This window comes from Sporobolomyces koalae, assembly GCF_050403365.1.
Source record: "Sporobolomyces koalae JCM15063 DNA, S_koalae_JCM15063T_v1_ctg36, whole genome shotgun sequence".
In the NCBI taxonomy this organism is placed as follows: domain Eukaryota; kingdom Fungi; phylum Basidiomycota; class Microbotryomycetes; order Sporidiobolales; family Sporidiobolaceae; genus Sporobolomyces; species Sporobolomyces koalae.
In genome coordinates this window covers 21147-45189 of record NW_027481735.1, presented here as the reverse complement: position 1 = coordinate 45189, position 24043 = coordinate 21147, and the positions used below count along the sequence as shown (strand labels likewise).

General features: G+C 53.0%; 13 protein-coding genes across 13 annotated transcripts; 6 read left to right on the top strand and 7 right to left on the bottom strand.

Annotated features, from left to right (window-relative positions):
• Positions 1–438: 438 nt before the first annotated feature.
• Positions 439–3148, top strand: JCM15063_006319 (uncharacterized protein; the record flags this gene model as incomplete). The annotated part of the gene is made up of 11 exons (XM_076680336.1): positions 439–503; positions 614–779; positions 855–973; positions 1039–1604; positions 1667–1767; positions 1832–1973; positions 2037–2201; positions 2265–2378; positions 2444–2512; positions 2665–2866; positions 3037–3148. The coding sequence occupies 11 exons, from the start codon at positions 439–441 to the stop codon at positions 3146–3148; spliced, it is 1821 nt and encodes a 606-aa protein (XP_076532515.1).
• A 622-nt stretch (positions 3149–3770) lies between these two features.
• Positions 3771–5474, top strand: JCM15063_006318 (uncharacterized protein; the record flags this gene model as incomplete). The annotated part of the gene is made up of 1 exon (XM_076680335.1): positions 3771–5474. One exon carries the CDS (start codon positions 3771–3773, stop codon positions 5472–5474), a length of 1704 nt encoding a protein of 567 aa, XP_076532514.1.
• Positions 5475–5637: 163 nt separating this feature from the next.
• On the bottom strand, positions 5638–6690 carry JCM15063_006317 (GPALPP motifs-containing protein 1; the record flags this gene model as incomplete). Its single annotated transcript, XM_076680334.1, has 2 exons — positions 5638–6122; positions 6186–6690. 2 exons carry the CDS (start codon positions 6688–6690, stop codon positions 5638–5640), a joined length of 990 nt encoding a protein of 329 aa, XP_076532513.1.
• Positions 6691–6729: 39 nt separating this feature from the next.
• On the bottom strand, positions 6730–7184 carry TFB5 (TFIIH complex subunit TFB5; the record flags this gene model as incomplete). The annotated part of the gene is made up of 4 exons (XM_076680333.1): positions 6730–6786; positions 6866–6992; positions 7077–7092; positions 7166–7184. 4 exons carry the CDS (start codon positions 7182–7184, stop codon positions 6730–6732), a joined length of 219 nt encoding a protein of 72 aa, XP_076532512.1.
• Positions 7185–8909: 1725 nt separating this feature from the next.
• On the bottom strand, positions 8910–9622 carry JCM15063_006315 (uncharacterized protein; the record flags this gene model as incomplete). Its single annotated transcript, XM_076680332.1, has 2 exons — positions 8910–9559; positions 9619–9622. 2 exons carry the CDS (start codon positions 9620–9622, stop codon positions 8910–8912), a joined length of 654 nt encoding a protein of 217 aa, XP_076532511.1.
• A 138-nt stretch (positions 9623–9760) lies between these two features.
• On the bottom strand, positions 9761–11403 carry BET4 (Rab geranylgeranyltransferase BET4; the record flags this gene model as incomplete). The annotated part of the gene is made up of 9 exons (XM_076680331.1): positions 9761–9789; positions 9850–10032; positions 10109–10180; positions 10256–10339; positions 10417–10680; positions 10758–10936; positions 11011–11138; positions 11217–11342; positions 11401–11403. The coding sequence occupies 9 exons, from the start codon at positions 11401–11403 to the stop codon at positions 9761–9763; spliced, it is 1068 nt and encodes a 355-aa protein (XP_076532510.1).
• Positions 11404–11541: 138 nt separating this feature from the next.
• JCM15063_006313 (Dabb family protein) lies at positions 11542–11944 on the top strand (the record flags this gene model as incomplete). Its single annotated transcript, XM_076680330.1, has 2 exons — positions 11542–11727; positions 11801–11944. 2 exons carry the CDS (start codon positions 11542–11544, stop codon positions 11942–11944), a joined length of 330 nt encoding a protein of 109 aa, XP_076532509.1.
• A 389-nt stretch (positions 11945–12333) lies between these two features.
• MSE1 (glutamate--tRNA ligase MSE1) lies at positions 12334–14736 on the bottom strand (the record flags this gene model as incomplete). Its single annotated transcript, XM_076680329.1, has 8 exons — positions 12334–12689; positions 12760–12877; positions 12963–13403; positions 13501–13650; positions 13745–13915; positions 14007–14254; positions 14325–14397; positions 14485–14736. 8 exons carry the CDS (start codon positions 14734–14736, stop codon positions 12334–12336), a joined length of 1809 nt encoding a protein of 602 aa, XP_076532508.1.
• A 110-nt stretch (positions 14737–14846) lies between these two features.
• JCM15063_006311 (uncharacterized protein) lies at positions 14847–15869 on the top strand (the record flags this gene model as incomplete). Its single annotated transcript, XM_076680328.1, has 1 exon — positions 14847–15869. One exon carries the CDS (start codon positions 14847–14849, stop codon positions 15867–15869), a length of 1023 nt encoding a protein of 340 aa, XP_076532507.1.
• A 133-nt stretch (positions 15870–16002) lies between these two features.
• On the bottom strand, positions 16003–17713 carry JCM15063_006310 (phosphotransferase family protein; the record flags this gene model as incomplete). Its single annotated transcript, XM_076680327.1, has 8 exons — positions 16003–16158; positions 16236–16389; positions 16472–16626; positions 16686–16878; positions 16943–17050; positions 17113–17397; positions 17486–17584; positions 17661–17713. The coding sequence occupies 8 exons, from the start codon at positions 17711–17713 to the stop codon at positions 16003–16005; spliced, it is 1203 nt and encodes a 400-aa protein (XP_076532506.1).
• Positions 17714–17913: 200 nt separating this feature from the next.
• JCM15063_006309 (uncharacterized protein) lies at positions 17914–19476 on the top strand (the record flags this gene model as incomplete). Its single annotated transcript, XM_076680326.1, has 2 exons — positions 17914–18128; positions 18252–19476. 2 exons carry the CDS (start codon positions 17914–17916, stop codon positions 19474–19476), a joined length of 1440 nt encoding a protein of 479 aa, XP_076532505.1.
• A 196-nt stretch (positions 19477–19672) lies between these two features.
• JCM15063_006308 (PCI domain-containing protein) lies at positions 19673–21203 on the bottom strand (the record flags this gene model as incomplete). The annotated part of the gene is made up of 5 exons (XM_076680325.1): positions 19673–20422; positions 20519–20607; positions 20681–20759; positions 20834–20956; positions 21066–21203. 5 exons carry the CDS (start codon positions 21201–21203, stop codon positions 19673–19675), a joined length of 1179 nt encoding a protein of 392 aa, XP_076532504.1.
• A 772-nt stretch (positions 21204–21975) lies between these two features.
• Positions 21976–24027, top strand: JCM15063_006307 (uncharacterized protein; the record flags this gene model as incomplete). Its single annotated transcript, XM_076680324.1, has 8 exons — positions 21976–22401; positions 22476–22518; positions 22591–22714; positions 22784–23089; positions 23165–23535; positions 23600–23720; positions 23796–23862; positions 23923–24027. 8 exons carry the CDS (start codon positions 21976–21978, stop codon positions 24025–24027), a joined length of 1563 nt encoding a protein of 520 aa, XP_076532503.1.
• Positions 24028–24043: the final 16 nt, after the last annotated feature.

Here is a 24043-nt window from a genome sequence, read left to right as displayed (position 1 = left end):
GCGAACACGACATTGATTCGACTTCTCTAATGCGCAAGATCTCGTCGTGGCTTCGATCCTGCTGCTTGGGGAGCTTAGAAAGCGAAATGAGCTGCGCTGGACTCGTCTGCGACAAGGACAAGACCCGCTTCGATGCCACTATTGCCTGCTTTGCTGCAACGTCACCTCGCCGGAACTCGCAGGTTGCGCGCCGCTAGAGCTCACGAACCGTGACACTGCTGCTTATCCGAGGGTTCTGCAAGGTCAAACAAACTGGCTGACCCGAGGACGCAGTTTTTCGCTGTCGAAGAACTGCTGCAGACAAGGTTTGCAAAATTAAACGAGGTCCCCGATCCGATGTGGGATTCGCAAATTCAATTTTGGACCTCGCTCGACTTGGTGAGCCTCCTCCAGCTCTTCCTTCCTCGCATCGACTCCTTCGCGTCGTTACGTACGACAATGTCGTCCAACTACAAGGACTACTCGCAACATGCACAAGTTGCGTCAGAGACCCACCCGAGCCCGTGAGTACCATTTCGACTGGCGGCGTCTCCCCCACTTTGTCCGGCAAGGTCATTTTGGGTGGGTCCTCGAGTCTGGTGGCTAATCAGCATTGCCCGTTCTCTATTTACAGACAGCAAGAGAGTGGAGGCAATACTCGAGGCATGCCGGAAGAGAAGAATTATGCCGACATGTCCCAGCGGGACCTCGAGAATGCCGCTCGAGACAATCACGACCGACCGGTGGGAACGTTCCTGGGAGACTACCATGTCAAAGGCAAAGAAGGACCCGAGGAAGGTGTAAGGACAATTCAGGTCTCGCTCAACCTGCGAGACGGGCACTGAACAAGCATTGGTTTTTTGCCCGCTGAACAGTATCTCGAAAATTCGGACCCGTTCCGCGGAGAGCCGAGTCATCCTTTGGCCGAAAACGCACGAGGTGACGTTGGACAGGCGTACGGAGGTTACACGAATGAGCAAGATGATGGGTACTAGTGAGTCACTACGACGCCCGCAAATCAAGCCTCTCCGGATCTAAGCCCTTCTTCCCAATTTACAGTGCCGAACCTGCAGGACGCTCTTCCTTCGGGCAGGAGAAGAGGACAGGCTACGGCATCGGCAACAAAGCTCGACTCGATCACGGCTACGAAGCCGAACGAACATCTCGACGAAACTATGCTGCAAATGAAGCCAACTACGACCCGAACGACCGCTCGTTCACGAACGACGTCGATCCGAGGCCCAACTACCCGACCCAGACATTCTACCGCAAGTGTATCTTGTTTGCATTTCAGGCCGTTTCAGCAGGCGGCACTAGCGCAGCCTTTGGCCTCGTGGTGGTCCTGTCGATCATGTCGCACGTTTTCCGCCGCATCAACCCGTTCCACAAGGATCCGCCTCGTCCGCCTGTCGAGAAGGATTGGGAGGAGCGTATCAGCGGCGAGCGCTTCTCAGGTCGCGCCCAGTACTATGCCGAATACTTTGGCTACGAATGCGAAGACCTCGACGTCGAGACTGAGGACGGTTTCGTCCTTCGCGTGCATCACTTGATCTCAAAGAAGCACGAGAAACGAGGCCACCCCGTCATCCTCCAGCATGGAATCTTGTCCAACTCGGTCACTTACAGTGCGTTCCTATCCTTCGCTTGGGCACGACCAGCCGAGCTCACTTTGTTTATTCGGTACCAGTGGTGAACGAGGAGCGATCGCTCGCGTTTTGGCTGCTCGAGCAGGGCTACGATGTCTACCTCGGCAACATTCGCACCAACTTCAAGATGCCGCACCGACACGTGTGTCTCTTTCTCGCTCACGTATCCGCGCTTCGAAGCATTACTGACTTTCCTTTGGAATCAGTTTTCCCGCAGCGATCCGAGGTACTGGGCTTGGGATGTCAAAGACATCGGAATGTACGATGTACCGGCTATCGTCGAGTTTGTGCTCAAGGAGACTGGCATCAAGCCCACGTGGATTGGTCACTCGCAAGGCGCCAGTACGAGTGAGTGCTCGGAGAACATTGGCAGGTGGCAGCAAGCGACTGATGTCATTGTGGGTCCATCAGTGTTCCTCGCGCTCTCTCGAGGCATTCGTCCCGACATTGGCAACAAGATTTCGTCCTTCATCGCCCTCGCTCCAGCAGTCTACGCCGGTCCCGTCCTGCGTACTTTCCCATTCTCGCTCATGCGACGATTCAAGAAGCGGGCTGCTTGGAGGCTGGCTTTCGGAGGTGAGCTCTTTCACTATGTTGCCGCGATGTCGGACGTCAAGCTGATACTGCCCTGCTTTTCAGTGCGCGAGTTTATTCCCATCATCTCGCTTACCCAGGCATTCTTGCCCTCGTGGTTATTCGGTCACCTCGCTGCGGTCGTATTTGCGTACATCTTTGGGTTCCATGACCACAACTGTTCGTCTTGCCTCGTCCTATTTGAGACTTGCACTATCTGACTTGTCACTTGACACCCGCCACAGGGCTCAAGCGCCAGATTCCCAAGTATTTCCGAACCGTTGCGGTTGCCAACTCGAGCGAACTTCTCTATTGTAAGTCGAATTCAATTCGACGTGAACTGCCGCTAAACCAGTATTGACATTGTCTCGTTCGTTGTTTGCAGGGTGTAAGTGCTGCCTGACTAGGCTCCTTGCGTTTCTTCTTGATGGGTCCCAAACTGATGATCCTACTCGTCCAATCTCAGACATGTCGGTCTTGTCGTACGACAACTGCATGTTTGATACTCGCTCGAACGAACCCTGGTTCCCGGCATCGTTCCCTCCGCTCGCCGTGTTCTACGGAACGCTCGACAACCTCGTGTTGGGCAAACCTCTCGTCGAGAGGCTTCGCAGTCACGAACCGAACGTGCGCTTGGTCAAGGCGGTCGCGCTCGAGAACTACGGTCAGTACTTGAACTCTCCCTCTCCTGTGCATGTTCAGAAGCACTAGCTAACACGAATGTGACGCCTTGTCTATGCTTGTTCTCTTCAGAGTGAGTTGCCGAAACCTTCAACAGACATACTTCCTCCAGAACGAGTATGGTCAAAGATTTTGACTTGTTCTTTCGCTCCAACAGACATCAAGATCCTCTGTGGGCCTACACTGCGGTTCAGGAGTGTTATCTCGGAATCCGGGAGATGATCGAGGAGACCAAGAATGGTTACGCTCCTGTCGATTCACGCCGTTGATCGGTCCGTTTGAGCGTGAGTACCATTCGCCTTAACTCGCTAGAACATGCGCAAAGCTGAGCGGGCTCTGTTGGCCTTATCAGCGCAAGGCGAAAGTTACCTTCGAAATCGAGGGTATTGTGTATCTGTTCTGTATGTATGGTCGACGGTGTATTGGGATGTGCCTTGAACTATACTCCATGTAGCTTTGTGATTCTAAGGAAATGATCAATCGCGATGTTTTGACGCTTTCACGTGCAACTGGGCTGATCGACGTGCGCATATATTCGCATTCAGAGATTTTCACGGAGCTCTAAATCCGGTTACAACCCGTTCGACTGAACCCACTCGGCTCCTCTGACTACGTCCCGCGCGCACACATTGACTGCAACCACCTTGGACCGAGCGGTTCGACCTGAACCGGTTGTCGACCGGCTGTTTGCGGTGTGAGTATCAACATCCAGTCAACTCTCCCCAGGGTACTCGCTAGGCTGACAGACATCTTGATCTGTGTAGTGCAAGTATGGCTGTGCGACCTCTGGACGATTGCGTCCCCCTCAATCCAGCGGCAACGCGCTTGCGTAGGCGTCCGTCGAAATCATCCAAAGTTGCACCTGCCTCAAATTCCGACAGTCTCGCAGCCATGACCACATCAGATTCTCTGTTTCCCCTTACTCCACCGGCATCTGAACCCACGTCGTCTTCCGGTTCGCCAGAGACTCTGAAAGTGATTCAACTCGTTGCGGTGGGATCTGGTATGCCAACTACGACGTCTAAGCACCGATCCAAACCCGACTTCGTGAGCGATCGCAATGTCAACGCACCCAGCGGCAGCCTTGTCGCGAACCCTCAGTTGCCAGAAGGTTACGGGAATGACGAGGAGGACCCGATTCTGCCGAGAGCCCACCTTCCCCTTCCTTTCGTCTTCTCGGACAACAGCGAGGACGAGTCATCGTCCCTGCGGAACTCGCGCCGGAGGAGGGGAGGCAGTGGCTCGAGACCCAAGAGGACCAGAGTCTTGTCACAGGAAACGACCATTTCCTCAACGACGACGACCGTGACTCGCAAACTCGAGCATGGCAAGATTCGTTACTCGGCGTCTGTGCTCGACGAGATGCGCAACAACCATGTGTCCGATGACGAAAAGATGCTGAACCAATCTGCGAACACCAAGTCTCAAACAAGCGGTCGCTCTCGTTCCCCTTGCCACCGATCGTATCGCTCAGCCGCTTCGCCTCGTCGTGCTTCCACGTCCAAGCCTCGCGTCGAATTATCCCTGCGCTCGTCTTCTGGCGCTCGGCGCTCGAGGCGCAAGTCTACCTCGACTGCGTACCCTTCGAGTACAGCTGTGGTCACCCGTTCGCGCGATTCGTACGAGATGATGCTCGGGACCGATCACGACGAGCACACGTATCCAGGATACCTTGACTTGCGATCAGATCTGCCGCTCGTCCGCGGTTTCGTCAATGCGTTCACGTTCATGCTCGTCTCATCCATTTGCATCTTGACCGTCTCGGCGGTTCTCGTCGGATCTTTCAGCTTGACTTTCTACGACGATTGCGGCAGGAGGTGGAACGGCATGAACAGGAGCTTGAGGGCAGGCGCGAGGAGTCTCGAGGGTGGAATCGAAGGAGTGCGTGATGGGATGGAGAGGATGCTGGGAACTGCTCGAGGCGCGATAGAATCGGCGGTCAAAGCGGTCGAGGGAGTTGCCGCCACGACGAACGGTCCAGAGGTGCAGCGTGATACGCTTCAATCGCAGCATGACGAGCGCAGGAACGAGAAGGATGTAAAGGGCAAGCGGCCCCAATCAAGATCGAAGAGCGGTTCGAGACCAGGGACCACATCTGAACCTTGTTCGACGCCCGGACCCTCGAGACTCGGTCGTAGTCTCCACGCCTTTACTACGTTGAGCCCTTCGTCGCCACCGCCGGCTGCTTCCCCTTCTTTGTCGACGGCGGATGAGCCTTGTGGCAGCAAGAGTGGCTGGGCGACGGACGAAGACGCTTTGCCCTTTGAAGTCCCGCACTCGACTCCATTTACTTCGCGTCCTGTTTCACCCCGCCGTTCCCCTTCTCCTGATCGTTTTCACCAGAGCCGTTTCCCTTTGCCGGATGAGGGCCCGGCTTCGCCCTTGCCACCTCGACCTCACCTCGCAATCCTACTCCCGTCTCTACTGTTTGCCGTATTCCTTACGCTCGCCAAGCTCGGGTATTCGTTTTACAGAGCTTCGAAGGAGGGCCAAGAAGCTGAGAAAGAGCGGGAGAGGTACAGGCGAGGACAACGAAGGTACTCGGAACGACGAGGTAGGACCGAAGGCGGATCTTACTACTCGTCGCACTTCTAAGATGTCTCTCACATGTTCAGCTTGAGTAGCCAAAAGTACACATCAGCAGTTTAGACGTAGCTTGAATCCACGGTCCCCAAAAAGAAGAGCAGGACCAAAGGTTCTCGTCTTTGTTTGTCTTTTTTCACCTTTTCCTTGCAACCTCGGCAGCAAAAATTCAGTTCTACATGAAGCCCGAACTGCCGAACCTGCCTCCGAGTCCCTTTGCGTCTTTGATCATCTGTTTGCGTTTGCCATCATCCATCAACCTGCCACCGATCGACATGTCCCGTTCCCGATCCCACCCTGTAGGTTCCTCCGGACCTGCCTCGTTCTTCTTGGACGATTTCGATTTCGAAGATCCAGAAGCGTGGGCGTCCAACAACGAATGCTTGCGACTCTTCTCGTTGTGTCGTTCGACCTGTTCCTTCAATTTGCGATCTCGAACTCGTTTGCGCATCTGTTCTTCCGTCTCTTCCTCTGTCGGTCCCGAGTGACTATTTTCGGCTTTGCGTTTCTTGCCGAGTGCTTCATCCTGTAACCGTTGTTGTCGTTCTTGAGGAGTTTCAGTCCACAGATTGGGTTCATTCGAGGAAGAAGCACGGTTCGATTGTTGTGCTTTTGGTCCGGTTTGGAAACCCCTCGACTTCAACTTGGTCGTGTCGATACCTGAAAAAGAACACGACTAGATGAATACAGAAGAAAAAACCCGAATGACGAAAAGTAACATACTCGACATGAGGTCCATTTCTTTCGGAGGGACCAACATCCATTCTTCTCGTTTCGGTTTCGCGTTGGCGAGTTCACGTTCCTGACGCTCTCGTTCCTTCTGTCGTTCTTCGCGTTCCAAGAATGCTCTCGCGCCTTCATTGTCGTCGTGGTTCGAACCTGCACCGAACCCTGCCGGAGGTGGGAGAGGTCCAGGTCCGTAATCTTCGTCCGAACCTTCCTCGTTCTGTTCCAGTCGAGAACTGGTCGTCGGTGCGTAATGATCGGTCGCGGAGGATCGAGAGGCGAGGTGGGGAGGTAGTTGAGGTCCTGCCACAACCTTGTTCAGGTTCGCTCCTCCCGATGCTTGTTGTTGTTGACGAGCTTCAAGTAGCTCTGGAGGCAAGTCAGGAGCGTAGTCCGAGTCGGAATCGTCTTCGGTTGAGGGAACAGGAGCAGGGAGCTCGGGTTCAGTCGTACTCGAAGTTGAGTTTAAGAGGTGCGCGGGAATTTCGGGTCCAATCGCCATCTTGGGGGCAGTTTTCTTGGGTCAACAAGGACAGACTGACTACTCTTCGTCGCCTCCTTGAGCAAAGTGGTTCTTTTCCAATTCGATTTCGAGTTCCTGTGACACGGAGTTTGGAGACTGTCAGCTTCGAGGGGTCTCTCTATCGCGCGAGCAAGAGCTAAGCTTCTGTATTCACGTCTTGAACTTTGTCAACGTAGTCGTTTGCGATCAACAAGTGGGTGTCGTCCAAATCGGCAATGATGAACCTTCCAACTGCTCCCGATTCGTCGAGTTGAAGCAGAATCTGTTTGACTGCTGGATCACTGATCGATTAGTAGACAACATGTCAGCTAGCGGACAAGCCAATTGGGACCCAGTGGAGGAGGATGACATCGTTTTGGACGTACCAGGTGATGAGAACGCCTGTCGGGGCCGACTTGGCACCTCCGTTAGCTCTCCCAATTCTTTTAGATACGACTCGAGCGAGATTGTTCACCTCGTGTCGCTTTGACCATGCGTGGAGAGGGAGAAAAAGGCAAGGTTGATCCGACCTAGTCCTGGGGTGGGGTCGCAATCTCTCTACGAAATTTATTCGGTCTTGCGAGCGGTCTATCTCAACCCTTGACCTTAGCAAATTCGAGCAAGCCCGATCCAAGAGATTCTGATTTTTCCAAAGTAAAAGTGCATGTAAATTCTGTTCTCCCGGCGAGTGGTGCAAGGGTTCGACGCCTGGAGCTCCCCTCTCTATGCTCAGACAGCTTTCCCTCAGCCTTAGCTATCAAAGTTCGTCCGTCTGTCCTATAGAGAGCGCCTCCCGCGCTTGTTTCGAAGAATCTTCGTCCTCCCTCCATACTCGTCAACTCCACCTAGCCAGAGGTGAGTACTCCACCCTACTCTACATTAATGCGACGAGTAGTCTGCTAATCATTCATTTCAAACGCAGCACGCTCAAATCCCTCCTGCTTGAATCATTTCAACTCGAGGTAAGCCGTTCGCTCGATCAGACTTGTTGTCACTCGGGCTAGTCGGTTTGCTCCTACAGCCTATCCCATTCGAGCCCGACTACCTCACTCTCCTTCTCAACAAGAATTTCCCTATCCCCTCGACTCTTGGAAACTCGATCACCGTCCTTAAGACTCTGGTCGAGAATTTCCCAGAGGATCACGTAACAGATGAGTTCAAGGGGAAGGTCGAAAATTCGACGAGCGACTCGATGGAGACGACGGAGCCTACGGATGCGAAGGAGAGTTGAGCGATCCACTCGTACGCTTCTTCTTTCGTGATAGTCCCGTTCGACACCATCTGGACGGAGCCATCTTCGATCTCCTTCTTGAACTCGTCCGTGACGACGTGATCATCTGGGAGTTTCTCGACCGAGGTCTAAAGGACGGTGATCGAGTTTCCAAGAGTCGAGTGGATAGGGGAATCCTTGCTGAGAAGGGGAGTGAGGTAGTCGGGCTCAAATGGGGTAGACATTTAGATATGAAGATGGTCGGTGCGACGGTTAAAAGTCAAAGAAGTAGTAGTTCCAAGAACTTGATAAAGGGTCAGTACCGCAAGCTGTGAGAGTGGTGTCAACTTTAGTAGACCTTCGACGAAGACGAGTGACTCGTTAAACAACGAATGCGAAGGAAGGAGGAGCAGAGAGCGACGAAGATAGCAATCCGGGAGGAAGGCTCGAGTTGAATCATCCGAAGCAGCATGGGAACGAGCAAAAGCACTGACTAAGTGGATTCAACGAGTTCGGAGGGAGGATCCCCTTCATTCGATTCTATTTCGCCCCCTCCTTCGTACTGCAACTCGACTCTCCAATTACACGATTTTTGGGGAATTTGGGAGTCGAAGCCGCAAGTCGACGTGAATGCACCATTCTTACAATCTCAGTTCATGCAGATCTAATCGTCCGCTACATGAGTTAACTTGACATGTATCCTGCAGATCGGTTGGCCCGCGTTGTGGTAACCCCCCTTCGGAGTGGTGAATACTGCTGGTGGACATGCTCCTGACAAACACTGACGATCTGAAAGAGTGCGGAATTGGCGAACGATCTCGAATCCGGAGGAAACGATGCGAGGACTCCAAGGCCGCTGGATCCTGTTTAGAACGATCCATTTCTTTCTTTTTTCATGACCCTCTGAGTTTTTGCAGGCATTCGGACTGAGGCACAGATTGTGAGGTTCAGAACCTGTCACTTTCGAGTCGACGTTATCAAGGAGAGAAAGGAAACGAACAGGCTCACATCAGAGCTGAAACTTTTCGAGGATCTGCCAGTCCTCGACTTTGCCTTCGCACTTGACGGCCCATACCTCGCTGATTTCGATCGATCGCTGACCCTTGAACATGTATGCTCCCCCTCGCTCAACCTCGTGGTCATCACCTTCGGCTGCCAATTCTTTCAGGATCTGCGTCGATTCGTCCCAATTTGAAGAATACATGAGGCTCAAATGTGGGAAATATTCGTCTGCAACTTCTTGATCGACGAGTTCGGCTTCGGTGAGGGCCCTCAACGACTTGAGTGCGTCCGATGGTCGAATTTTGACGAACGCGTACTGGAAATATGCATGTTCTTCGAGTGCTTTCGATCCCAACCCTTCGTACTCAAGGACGAGGGTCTGGTGCTCTTGTTTCCATGCGCGCAAGAGGTCGGGAATGCGGTCGAGCGATCGAGGGAATAATCGAGTGAGAAGTGTCACGTGAGGATGAAACGATGGGGTTGCATGACGTTCCGCAAGTCGATGAATCACCTGCGAGAGATCTGTCCCGCAAGCGTGAGCGAGATTCTCGACACAAGGCGCGAGGATACGGAGACAGATGGTCGCACCTTGGGAAGTCGAGGAAGAAGGAGACGCGACGAGCCACAGAGCTATCGTGTTGATCCGTGCAGGGCCACCTGAAGGGTGACACAAGGTCAGTCAGTCTCATGAGGACTATCTCAGCGATTCAATGTACTCATGCTGACGGGTACTTGGCCAACGTCAGATGTGGGGCTTGAACTCTCGCAACGGACTTTTTGGACTATCGCATCACTAAATTGGCACATTGCAAGTAGATGGAACAAGATGGTCTGAAGTACAACTATCGCAAACCCCCGCTACCGTCTCGCCGGAATTATTTGCAGGCCTTTTTTTTCACGAGGCTGTCAGCTCGAGTCTCTCAAGAATCGAAAGCTTCAGGACTCACTGATATCCCTGTACCTGTTGGCTCGCATGGGGTCCACCTGAATCAACCGATCGAGCATCTCTTTGCATTCCAATCTCAATCGTTCCTGTTCTGCGCGAGGACCTGCCTCGCCGTCTTGACCTTTCTCCGCCGACAATAATTGGACCAACAATCGTTTGTAATGCACGAGCGAGTCGAGGCACCCTGTTTATCAGCAAATAGCGATTGAGTCAGGCGGAACAACCTCGCCTCGGGGTGAGACGGTAATAACAATACTGACATCGACTATCGGGTTCTTCCTCGAGCAACTCTTCGATCCCAGCGATCTCTCGCCGCACTAGAGCGATCGAACCTGGAAGGTATCAACATTGATTCATCAGAATGCATTTTGGTCGATCTAGATGGAACAGAGGAAAGGGCAACTTACCAGTTCCGACGAGCCATCGGTGGTACAGCCAGGCACTCTGGTCGTTCGGGTCACTCCAAATCGCTTGCTTGACCAGGTCGAATTCTGTTCGAATATATCGCCAGCTGTAGTCAATATCAATCCCATTTATGCGCAAGCTGTCGCAAGAGAGAGATGCGCACCTTGATCAATCCGATTCCGCCGGTCTTGATGGTCTTCGTCCCATCCTTTCTCGTGCCACAGCTTGGCGAGCAGTTTTGTGCGGTAATGCCACGCGGAAAAGTTGCTAAAGTTGGAACTGATCTTGCGCGTCGTAAAGTTCAACTCGCTCTCGGTCGTCGGATTTGGCAAAGGTTTCGTGCGAACCGAGTCCTCCTGTCGATTCCGAATCGACTGAATCGATTCAATCAAGTACCTTCGGTAATCCCAGCTGTGAACTGTTGGTCCTGGCAGAAGGTCAGCCGGGAGAAGGAGGAATGGGAACGGTGGTCACGACTCGGTGAAGAGGACTTGCAGTTCCTGCCGTCCTTCTCGAGAAACATCTCGACAATCTTGATCTCGAGGGCCCAGTCGGCATCTGGCATCGTCTCGAGGACCCATTTGCGATGTTCCCACACGGAATAGTTTTTCGGGTTCAGTCGCAACGAGCTGTTGGTCAAGTCGAGATCATGTTCGAGGACTCGTTGTCGCGCTTCGGCATCTCTGTCGAAAGCTCAAAATTCTAAGCCGAAAGCTCTTGATAAGAATGCAAGACGTGAGAGGGGAACTCAACTCACGCTTCATTGAGCGGGCCTTGCAGCAAGATTGTTCTCCGTTGAGACCAGCCCGTGTGGTACTCTGGGTTCATACCCAAGATCTTTGTCGTCAAGTCCAACGACTCTTGCGAGTGATCGTTCGCGGCCATCTGTTGGACGCAAGAGAGAGGCCGGAATGAGATCACGCGGCGGCCATATCGCGGGAAGCAGAGATAGGGGTGTCGCACTCTGGCTTGTAACTGATCAACCAGGTCCGTATAGTGCGCGATAGCTTCGAGTTGCTTCTCTCTGCGCTTGCGCTCCACCTCTGCCGAATCCGCAACGGGCGGAATCCGACTTCGCTTGACTCCGTGCTAGCAGGAACGCAGGCGTTAGCGAACAATCTGTTAAAATCTTGACGAGAGCTCTCACCATATCTGGGTTCTCAAGTCCGGGAGAAGAGAGTGGTCGAACCCCGAGGAGGTTCGTTCAATCAACCCTCCAACGTCCCCTTGTCTCGTACCCTTCGGACCTGGAATCAGTCTCGACTCACCGCTCGAGCTCTGAGCAACGATGGGAATGATTACACACATTGTCAGCTTCAAGTACCACCCGACCGTCTCGTCCGCCGAACGTCATCTCGTCGCGTCGTCCTTCCTCGCACTACAGTCACGCTGCCTCAACGAACGAGGCGAACCATACCTTCTCGTGACTGGAGGCGCAAACAATAGTCATGAAGGTCAAACGAAAGGATTCGACGTATTCTGACTCTCTCTCCTCTTCGCTTCAACGATTCGACCTGATGTTTCTGTCGCTTTTCTTTTGTGCACAGCATTCTTTCGTCGTCACGTTCAACGATCAACTCGCTCGAGACTATTATGTCGAGAAAGATCCAAAGCATGACGAGTTCAAACAACTCGCTGGACCTCATCTCGCCGAAGTGTTTGTGTTTGACTTTGAAGCCGGAGTGTTTTGAAAACTCCCGGGGCAGATTGCACGGAGCTTCAGCTCTTTCCTGATGTATTGAATTGAACCAGAATAATGAATCTCTCTTGTCCACTCTGTCGTTTGTAAGCTTCTCTGATGTAGGTTCCCTTCTGTTGCAAACATCACCCCAAAAAATGTCGCAAAACTCGCACTCCAGGGGAAACAGCATCTGCACAAACTGAATGCGCGAGATGTCACGCGTCGGCCCTGTTGCGCTTGTGTCGAATCCGTCAACAACAAACCTCGATCGCATTGATTCACGTATTCCTGGACTGGAAGGACACGAGTCGGGATAGTGATGTTTTACAACAGTGCTTGGCCCGCAAACCGTCGCGACGTAAAAAAAAAAAAAAAAAGACCCACCCCTTCTACAAAAAACTATGCTGTCTTTGAATCTTGTTCAAGACTCCACTCGATCGCTCGTTCGAACCGTTGCCTCGTTCGGTCCCTTCCCAACACCCTAACCGTACTCGCGACACTAGCCCCAACTTTTTGTCCCGTCAAACTGTGTCTCAAAGGCGACATGACTTGGTTCGCCTTCTTCCTACTGATCCCTTTCGACTCTGGTTCTCCTTCTAGCTCTGATGTAGGAGCGGGTGTGACGATCGAGATGGACGAGAGCGCTTCAAGAATCGTTTGTTCGATTTTGTGACTTGCGTCGGGTGAGAGTTCGAGACTGAACAACGACTCGTCGAGAGACGCGACGATCGGGATCGCAGCTTGCAACGTAGCCCCTTTTTTCCGACGAGATTGCAATCAGTTCTGCTGTTTCAGTCAATTTCTTGTCCATTTTCGGAGACTCACGATAAGTGTGAGCATCCATAGCTCGGTACAACTTGTGCGAGACGGATGTCGAGTAATCAGGTTCGACAAAGAAATATCGACCCAGGTTTGGAATGTCGTTGATCGTATGTAATCGATCCTTGAGAGAAGAACAACCTTGGTTCAATAACCTCCTAGGCAAACAACGAGGGGGTTTTAAAAATGGAAAAGAAAAGGTTATTTACCTTGAGTGCATCGATCACCGCCAACAGGTACTCCTCGCGTTCTCCAGTACGCGGTTCTTGTTTCCAACTGCAACCCAACTCTCGCTCGACGACTCGACTCAATCGACCAGCCATGTCTGTTCTCCTGTCGTCGTGTCCAGGTTCTGATTGATCCAACAGTTTCATCTTGACGTGATTCCGGTTCAACCAATCGAGTTTCGAAGGTTGCAACGTCGGTCGATTCTTGTTGATCCCGGCCAACGAGAATCGAGAGACGAGTTGAGCGATCGACAAGACATCGGTAGCGGTTGAATCTGCACTACGAGCTTCAGGAGGAGGAGGGAACGATGACTCAGCCGTCTCGGTAGTACGAGTCGAAGGTATCGGAGTTGTCGAGGATTGAGGTGACCATCCCAACAGAGCAACAAAGTTTAACAAGGCTGAAGGTTCGTATCCCTTGTCCTGATAATTTTTGAATACACACAAAAAGTTCAGACCCTTGCTCTTCTGGACAAGAGACCCAATCATGGGAAGGAACAGGGGGAATTGGAGATCGTACAATGTAGTCTTCGACTTTGACATCTCCGGTCCGCTTGCTCAGTTTCGAACCGTCCGGGTTGACGAGTAGAGGCAAATGTGCAAACGCCGGTTTCGGAAGACCTAGAGCTTCGTACAATTGCAAATGTTTCGGAGTCGAGGGTAACCATTCCTGACAAGACAAAATGACGGAGTGAGCTTTCTCTTTCATGACGAGCTTCAAAGAGAAAAGGATGATCGGCGGATTTGGAAGAAGAAAGACATACCTCTCCACGCAAGACGTGAGTGATGCCCATCTCGTAGTCGTCAACGACGTTCGCAAAGTGGTACGTGGGTAGACCGTCCGATTTGCGCAGGACGAAATCTTCGATCGGTAGGTGATCGTAATCGATCGAATCGTAAATGAGATCACTTTGCTTCATCCCTTTCGATGAACTCTTTTTCGGATACAGATCAACAGGAATGTCAGATGAGGCAAATGCGAGTCTGTGTTAGAAATGGGAACAATGTGCTGACTTTGAACCGAACGATGCTATGTTCCCCATTCTTCAGTTTCTCCTCGACCTCTTCCGGTGACAACCCGAGACATTTGCGATCGTATGCACCCGTCGCACTTTTAGATTTTTGTGCGAGTTTCCGCACTCGTGCCAATCGTTCCGGCGTACAGAAACAGTGGTACGCTTTGCCTTGTTGGATCAGAGGTTCGAGGTATCGGTTGTAAATGTCGGCACGTTGGGATTGAAAGTAGGGTTCGTTTGGACCACCTTTGCCTGGACCTGTTTTTCAGTTGGCGTCCGTACGTCAACAATGTTGCGATATGGGTGAAAAAGGGAGATTCGATTGTACCTTGATCATATTCGAGTTGAGCCCATTTGAGAGTTCTCAACAAGCTCTCGACTGCGCCTTTGACATACCTCGTCTGAGAAGCGATTCGGAGAAAGGAAATCAGTTCAGGGGGTAACCGTCATCGAAAGGTAAGAGTAGAGAGAGAGAGGAGGGGCTGTACCTGATCAGTGTCTTCGATGCGGAGGACCCATTCCCCTCCCGTCTGTCGTGCGAGCAAATGGTTGTACAGTGCAGTCCGAAGTCCTCCCAAATGCAAGAACCCAGTCGGGGACGGTGCGAATCGAACCTTGACCGGATTCTGGTTCGAGTTCAAACTCCGAGTCGTTGTTGCAGCAGGTGGACATTGACAGGGAGAACGCGTACTGAAGGTTCGTTTGTGAACGAGCGCTCTCTGCCATCTTGGCAACAACATTCTGTTTTCGAGGGAGGGCTTGAATCCAAGAAAAGAGAGGAGTTCAGATGACTTTCTCTTTCTTTCTAATCGCTCTCGCGCACGAGTCTAAACATATGCCTCGACTTCGAATGAAAGAGACGCCCAGTTCGGCCGAGGAAGCAGTCCTGAGAGCTACTCGAAGAGCTCATCGCAAAGCGACTTCAGGCAAACGACGTCAACAACAAGAACGACCCGAATCGATATCCCCACCACGACACCGTTCAACAAAACCAGGAGACGACTTTGATGAATCGTCTGTCCCACCTGAACAAGCGTACAAGCGTACGACGAGTCAAGAAGAGGAAGAACTCGCGTTCGAAGACAAGTTGAATTCGGCTGCACTCGATGATCAAGGGATTGGGTACCACGAACACACCATGTACGAACGTGCGATTCCAGCGTACTCGAGTTCGTACGGGTCTGCAGCAGGGATCGCAGCGGGGATCCCTCATCACTTGCCCATCTTGGACGAGGAAGAGTACGCCGAGTACATTCGTGCAGGGATGTGGAGGAGACAGAACCGAGAACGGATCGAACAACTCGCCGAACAAGAACGATTACGCAAACTCGAACGAGAACGTGAACTCGAACGAGAACGTGAGGAACAAAAACGTCGACGTGAATTGAAACGCAACCAACTCGAACGGACAAGACTCGAACGAACTGCAGCGAGAGAACGATACCATTTGGCCTGGACGAAATTGCAACAAATGTCGTCGAACGAACGAGAGTTGAGATGGAGTGATTTCCCTTGGCCAATTTTCCCACCTTTCGCGTACCCCCCTTTGTCGTGGCCGACCCTCGCTCAAATCTCTACCGAAACCGTTTCTGAATTCCTCCTTCCACCACCTGATGACGATGCAGCCGACTCTGCTACGGATGACAAGAAGCAAGAAGACCGAAAACAACGCTTGAGGACTGCCGTACTGCATTACCATCCTGATCGATTCGAACGGTTCGTGGCGCGTCTCCCAAAGAGTGTACCAAAGGACCAAGATCCAGATGGAGACGCAAACGACGACCCAGTTGAAGAAGGGGTACAAGAGCGGACCCGCGAGTTGGGCTTGAGAGTCAGTCAGGTCTTGAACGATCTCTTGAAACACAATAAATGATCTACAGTACTGCATATAGAATTCGGGAATCTTTTGTTGTTGCAACTACCAACTACGTAAACTTGAACTAAAACATCTAGACCTGGAACCGGACTACCTGAACGAAAGGGTTTGGGGTTTTTTTTTTTTCCTTTCACAGTTTTGTTTGAGCTCCTTCTGCATATACGTCGACGCGTTCTTTCGCGAGTTCTCCGATTCTTGGAAAGATCTTGGCGTAGGTTCCCGCTTTCGCAGACGATGCGTTTCCCTGTGCGAACCTCGCCGCGATCCCCTGAGTGATGACCGCCAACTGTAGAAAAAAAGGAACGTTAGTAACCTATGCGAAAGACAGGAAAGCGAGTTGTCAAGAAACTAGAAAAAACTGACGCGAAAGAAAGCAAACGAGATGCAGCCTTGCCACACTTTGCCCTGTTGCAAGTCTCGTTCAAAGTTGACCGATTGTTCGCCCTTCAGTTCTTGGCACCACAATCGCAACAACGTCTCGTCGTCGGGAATCGGTAGATCCTTTGGTGAGATCCCTCTACACGCGATCGAACAAGCAAAGTTGGAGTGTCAGGTTCCTCTCCTTTTCGAACCTCGATGCGGGTGAAAGTGAAACTTGCCTCAGTCCTCGCAAGTACGCCATCGATGCTCCGTCAGCTTGAACCGGAACGTAGAACGGTTGCAACAAGTTTGCCAAATCCGAGTACGGGTGTCCGAGCGTCGACAGTTCCCAATCCAACACGCCAATCACTCGAGGTTCAGTCGGATGAAAGATCTATAGACGTGAACTTGAGTATTTGTTTCGAGAAGGAAAGGCAAAAAAAATTGACTCACCATGTTGTCAACCTTGAAATCTCCATGAATGATTCTCGCTTCGAGCTTGTCGTTGCTGCGTGCATGAGTCCCTCCCGGCAAGTTCTTCGAGTACCACTCGAGCAAGAAGTCGATCGAAGGCACGTCTCCAACCTTTTGTTGAGTTTTCGACGACACGACCGCGGACTGTGCGGAAGACACTTTTGACAATGACCTGCAAATTACGACGAGGATTCAGCTGACCCAAGTCGAAATTGCCTGGCTCAGGTGTAACGTACCGGATCTGACGAGGGTAGAACGCGGCGGTTGAACCAAAGTCTCCCAACCCAATCCGTTGCGGGTCGAGCGAGTGCAGCGCGGCGAGGGTCTTGATAATCGAGAACCACCTGAAACATTCGCAAGTCAGCTACATAGGAAGGAACACACAAGCGAGACGTGAAGAACGAACAGCGCCTGGCGTTCCTGTTTGGTTTCGATTTCAGGCATGCGCACGTCCTCAAACTTGCGCCCTTCGAGGTATTCCATCAAGTACCACTGCCGGCCAATGACCGACTCGTCTTTGCACAAGTGGTACACGTTTGGGACTGGGACCGATCCATCCTGTGCGAGTGCGGCCAAGATACGGTACTCGCGATCGATCGCATGGGCCGTTTTCGAGAGGAGCGGTCCGGGAGGTCGAGTGCGCAAGACGTAGCGTTTGCCAGTCGTCGAGTGGAGGAGGTAGGTCGGGTTCCTGCAATGCAGCAACGGGCAGACGGGAAGAAAGCGAGGCTTCCGGTTATTCGAAGTATCCGAGAGGCAACCGAGCGAGTACGACTCACGACTGTCCAAATGAGAACTGGTACACGGGTTCGCGCAGAGTGAAGCCCTTTACGGTCGCTTCGACGTACTGCTTGAGCTTGGCAACATCGAGGTCGGTCCTTGGGTACGTGAGCTGTGAGCCGGGAGCCGGAAAGTGGGGACGGCAAGACCACCGCGGCAAGCGAAACGACGTACCTGATGGGACCATACTCTGAATCGGAGGCAGGAGCAGCAGTAGGCGAAGACATGAAAGCTGGAACCGACGTTCGGGAGAGCGCGGGATGACGGAGAGCGGGAAGAGGAGAAAAGTCGGAGTCGGACGGGTGCCGACGCGAGTGGGGAAATGCAAGTTGGCCAACCCCGGCCGCAACGAAATCGTGCCGCACATTTTCCAACTTTCACCGCCTCTCACCTCTCCATGACAGCGCAACCCCGCCGCGTCGAGAACATGCACCCGCCCAGCTCGAGCTTCCTGCGCTCGCTCGTACCGTTCCTGTTCAGCCCAGGAGACGACCAAGTGGGAGTGCCGCCTGCGTTGCTTTCGGCCCCGCTCAACGACGCGATCAACTTCCTGTCCCTGTCTGAATCCGACGACCGCTTCTGGACCCTCGGCGCGAAAGACTCGGAAGCGCACATTGCCCGCCGCGAGATCATAGAATGCAAGTCTCTTTTGCCTGCATGACGTTCTCTCTCCCTGAGCTTCGAGCTGATCACCTTGATTTCCCCTACTCTCTTTGCCACAGCGGGAGCGCTCGATACGCTCACACTGGGCGATCCGCTGTACAGCTCGGATCGATCAGGCGAACTCAAGTGCCTCGTCCCCGTTTCTCTCCCCACCCTGTCGTCCTCATCCCCTTCGACTCCAATCCTCGATATTGTCCTCGTGCACGAACCAAACTCGCCCGGCGACAAACTCGATACCGACAGTTCTCACGCATGGAAATTGTTGAGACTTCAAGCACCTTCGATCGTCGCGGCCAACAATGGGTTCCAAGCTCTGCGCGAAGGAGGCAACAGTCGATCTGGAGGAGGACGAAGTTCGAGCCATATTCGGGACAAGAATTGCTTCCCTACGATCGAACAGGCGATCGCAGCTTGTCGTCCCCTCGAACCAGAACCTCTTCCGAGCTACTCGTCACCACTCGAACACGATGAGGACGAAGACGAATACGAGTACGACGAGTACGGAACTAGCCGCAGGAAACGCTCGACGACAGGAACCACAGTCAAGACGAAACAACCGATCAAGACTCGCGAGGAAATGGCAGAAGGCGAAGGCACCACTCCAGGCGCGTATGGTGATTCGAATGACTTTTGGGCAGGGTGGTCAGATTCAGAAGAGGACGAGGTAGACAGTGGCGTTGGGTTTGTCAACGACACGCGAGGAAGTGACGTCGCAAAGGAGGACGCCGAGGAAGATTCGTACTGGAAGGGGTACGGCGCCGTACAGGATCAAGTCGACGATGGGAGAACCGACGAACCTCAAGAGTCTCCGGTCATTGGATCCATTCCGGCTGCCGCTCCTGGTCCGGAAGTAGCTTCTCCTGCTCGCGCAAAAACTCGATCGAGAAGGTCTTCAACCGTGACGCCTTTCAAGCTCACTTCCGCCACAGCATCGACAGCCTCGACATCAGCATCTCGAGGTCCTGAACCCATGACTGGACCGACGACGACAACAGCATTGGTGAACGTGGACGACAAGGACCGAGATGCATCTTTCCTTTCACTCGATAGTCCCAACGCACCATCTGCGCCATTCGAAGCCGTTCGGCCTCCTCTACCTTCCCTCGTATCTGCCGTCAACGTCGCATCGATCGACAGCACCCCTTCCTCGAGCATCAGTCAAGACGAGGCAGAATCGATCGGGGCGAATCAAGCGCGAGACGACAACCTGAGATTCGCACTGGCAGGGATCTGGGGCATGTACAAAGGACACGCCCGTACGCCTCGAGAGAGGGACGAGCTACAGGTGTCTTTCGAGAGGATCGTCGCACAAGTCTTGAGGAGTTGAAGCTTTGTTCTCATCCGCAACCGTTTTGCTTTCTCTTGTTCATTTACGCAACCGCAACTGCACATTAGCCTTTACCACCTGTTATGATTAGCGCATCACATACGGGTAATATAGACGCTCGAACGACTCTCGTCTTGGCAGAGATGGCACAGACGGAAGATCAAGCGCGAGGTTTTCATGATTACGAACGAGGCAATTAGTTCCTTCCTCGTTTCCTCGCACGATGTCCCGAAGCGGTTCCACCTCCTCCTCCTGTCCCGGCATCATTCCTCTCGAGACCTCCAGACATCAAATCCGAATCAACCTCCATCGCGAATCCTGCTTCGTCTCCTCGACCTTGACTCGCGATAATTCCTGATTGAGATCTCGACATTGTTGGGTTTGTATCACCACGACTCGTTGCCCCCCGAGTTGAAGATCCTGCATTCGTCCAACTAGGTTCCCTCGATTTCCCTGCTCCACCTCCTGCCAATTTCGAATTCTTGCCATCCTGGTTTGCAGCGACAAAAGTGACCATGTCTCTCACTCGTTGTTCCTGTTCGATCGATCGTTGAGTGTGGTTGATCGTTTGCGCTTGCAACGTGGCCATGTGTCGATCCAACGAGGTCAACAAGTGATCAATCTTGGATTGCCAACTGTGTAGACTCGAGAGTAATGAATCGATCGAAGGGGTCGTAGTCGTGACCCCTCGTTCGAGCTGTGGTTGTTGCATCGAACTGTCTCCCTCGGATGAGACGATTTCGGTCATTGTCGCCGAGGACGAGGTACGGGAGGAGGGTTCGCGTTGAACATCTCGACCGAGACTCGAGAGGATTTCGAGTCGAAGAGCTTTCTGATCGAGTTTGGCGACCAAGATGTTGGAGTAGATCGATTCGATCAAGAGATCTTCAAGTCGAGGGACCGTATCAATATCGAGGGTCGAGAGGAGCGTCTCGTACGGGAGGATCTGTTTTCAATAGCAAGCGCGGTTAAGATCTCGTATAGGGGCGGGATTTGCGGAGTTGGGACGGAGTGATTTAGCCGATTAAACTCGTTCGCTTACCCGGTTCTCAGATGCGAGCGAGAGGATCGTAAGTTGCTTCAGCTTGATTTCTTGTTCGGGCGAGAGAGATGGGTACTGGTCGGGAGCAGCTGCAGATCAAGGAGAGAACGAAGCGTGAGGGGCGAGACTCAAGGAGCCGAGCTGACAAGAGGAGGAACTGACACTTGTAGTCGGTCCAAGTGCCGTGCGCAAACAGCTCGAGCAATCGGTACTGTTTGCCATACTGCTCGTTCACAGCGATCTAGAGCACGAACATGTTGCGTTACAAAAGATCGGCAAGAAAGGACCAGGTTCGGGGAGAGTGTGGACACTCACGTCTCGGATGTTCGGATGGTGCAACAACTCGCTAAAGACGTACACGCCTGGAGCAGATATTGCTTGACCGAACAGGCTTGCAGCACCAGCTCCACGGGCAGACTTGGCGAGGAGCGCAAATGGCTGTGTCAAGTGGGGGAAAGACGATAGAACGGATCAGCTAAACTCGATCCGCGCTGACGAGCCAGCTACTATTGTCTCCAAGAGCGTAGAGCTGTCAAGGGCGTCTCACCTCGAGCTTGGAAGCGACACCAAACTTGGGACCTTGAGGTGCAGATGAAGCCGCTCTCCGTGTCGAACTGGCGGCGGACGGCTCGACTCGATCGCCGATCGTCGTGTAGGCAGCAAAATCGTCTTCGATATGTGCCATTCGGTGCAGTTGGCGACGCGGGTTGAGTCAGTCAATGACGATCGCGCGCGTGCGCGCCGCTTCCCGAGAATCGACGTTCGCCGCAACTTTCAGCACTACACGTGATGCATGATGTTCATACTGTACTGACAGGCTACGCCTTACGTATCCCGACCAAGACACTCGGCCGCAGAAAGTGCCTTTCAATAACGACGAATGGACACGCTAGACCTGACTGCTAGGTCCCATGTCAAATGAAACTAAAGTGCTAGCTAGTACTAGAGGTAGAGGCATTCCTGGCCTAGAGGAGAAGGCAGAAACGAGCAGGAAACAAGCGAAGCAGCCAGACTGAGGAGGGGCCACCTGCACGAGCAGCAGTGGACTTGGATCGCCCTTGCATAGGGTTCAGAGCATTCCACTACGAAGGTCAATCCGAGTGCGTATCCGGGATCAAGCGTCCGTTGACGGATTTGAATCTCAAATCGCTTAGCGCCGTGCCACTTGAAATTCGAGGCCAAGCTCAAGAAGACGCGACTCCCGCTAACGGTGAGCCGCAAGGAGTCCCCTCGTGTGTCTAAGACTTGGACGGAATGCTCGTACAAGGTTCAGTCAACACACGCGTTGTTCGCCGGTCGAAACCCAGATTCCTGCGACGGGTTCCCCTCTTTCTCCTTCAACATTGTCACCACTCCTTTCTCCTCTCTCGGACTAGAACCATCAATCCGAGAAAACCTCGGCAGTTCACAATTTCCACTCACCTCTAGTCGCTCGTTTCACCACACTCACAAGCTATATGCCCTCGCTCGCACTCACCGTCGGAGGAGCGGCACTCGCATTCGCGGTCGCCTCGAACGCCGCAGGTCACATAGACAGTTCACCGATACATCTCCGAGCGTCGCGTTCGAACCTGCGCAGACGCCAATACGATGACTCTCAAAGCACGGCTTCCGCAACCACTTCGATCTTTGCCGCTGCATCGTTGCCCCCTCCGAAACAAGATTGTACCTACGCGAGCAACACGTTCAAGTCTGCCACGTCGTCACAAGGTTTCCGTCAATTGTTGCAAGCGAATATCGAGGCGGCATCCGAAGCGATCAAGCTGGGCAAAAATCAACCGGCTCAAGTCGACTTGCAAAGACGAGACGAGCCGCAACCGAACTGGCGCTGGAACTTTGGCGGCTCGACTCCGATCCGTGGCGTCAATCTCGGAGGCTGGCTCGTCACCGAGGCAAGTGCCTTGGATAATAAACGTGCTCCAACCTCGGCTGATCTTGTTTCATGTACATTCTCTAGCCTTGGATCACGCCTTCTTTGTACGCCGCAAGTGGAAACGATTGTCAGTACTTCCTCAGGTCTCGTGACCTGTCGTGATGTGTCCCTGACTCGGTTTGCGATTTGCCGGTCATAGCGGTTGTCGATGAGTGGACTTTCTGCGAGTCCCTCGGCTACGAGGAAGCGCACATCCGCCTCTCGTCTCACTGGGACACATGGTACACAGAAGCCGACTTTGCCGAAATCGCCTCGTACGGATTGTAAGCTTGATCTCTTCCAAAACAAGCCATCGAGAACCCGGCTCAGAAGCGGCGATTGCGGTGTCTCAGGAATCATGTACGAATCCCGATCGGCTACTGGGCATTCGAGACCAAGGCTGGCGAGCCCTACGTGTCGGGCCAGTACCCTTACCTCCTCAAAGCGATCGGGTGGGCCGAAAAGCATGGTCTCAAGGTCATGGTCGACGTGCACGGAGCACCTGGGTCCCAGAACGGATTCGACAACAGTGGTCGTAGGGGAAATGCGACGTGGCAGACCTCGACTCAGAACGTTGATCGCACGCTCAATGTCGTCAGCAAACTCGCGAAGGAGTTTGCCAAGCCCAAATATGCCAACACGGTCACCATTCTTCAGGCGTACGTCGTCAATTTGTCACCCTTCTATCCGCTTAGACAGAGTGTTTCGAGCATTGACCACTTCGCGTTCGGTAGCTTGAACGAGCCAGCCGGATTCATCTCACAGCAAGTGATCGACGTCTATCGCCAGTTCGCATACGACTCGTATGGCCGGGTCAGGTACCCGAACGGCAACACTCCATCCGACGTCGTCCTGTCGCTGCACGACGCATTCCAGCCTCTTTCGGTCTGGGAAAAATCGTTCCCCTCGCCCCAGTTCTCTGGAGTGTCTCTCAGCGACCACCCGTACTTTGTCTTCAACTCGGCCGATTTGCAGAAGTCGGACGACGAGCGCGTAGCGACGATCTGCGGTATGAAACAGCAATACGCGGAAGCGAATTCGAACTTGTGGACAATCCTCGACGAGTTCTCCGCTGCGGTGACTGACTGCGCTGGTTCTCTCAACGGTGCGTTCATTGCCGTCAAATCATCGTGCCTGATCGCCACTGACTCATGGAGGAGAAGGATCAGGACGAGGAATCGGATCTCGCTACGACGGATCTTACCCGGGATCCTACTACATCGGAAGTTGCACCGACAAGACTGGCAATGCTGCTACATTCTCTGAAGAGTACAAGAAGTCGCTCGGAAAGTATGTCTGCCAAGTTCTCGCCGGTGAAGAGTGCACGAGCTCGCTTTTGATTTGCTGACATGTTTCGTTGTGCAGGTCGTGGCAAGCTCAGACCAGTGTTTGGGAGGAGTCGACGTCCGGATGGGTCTCGTGGTGCTTCAAGGTATTTTACATCGCTGACGCTCGTGATCGCATGACGAAGCTGACCGTGCCCTAACCACAGGCCGAAAATGCGGACGACTGGTCCTACCAAGCCGGAGTCAAATACGGCTGGATCCCGAGGGATCCGAACCAGCGCATCTATGGCGACCTGTGTGCCTCGTCTTGAACGAGAACAATGCCCG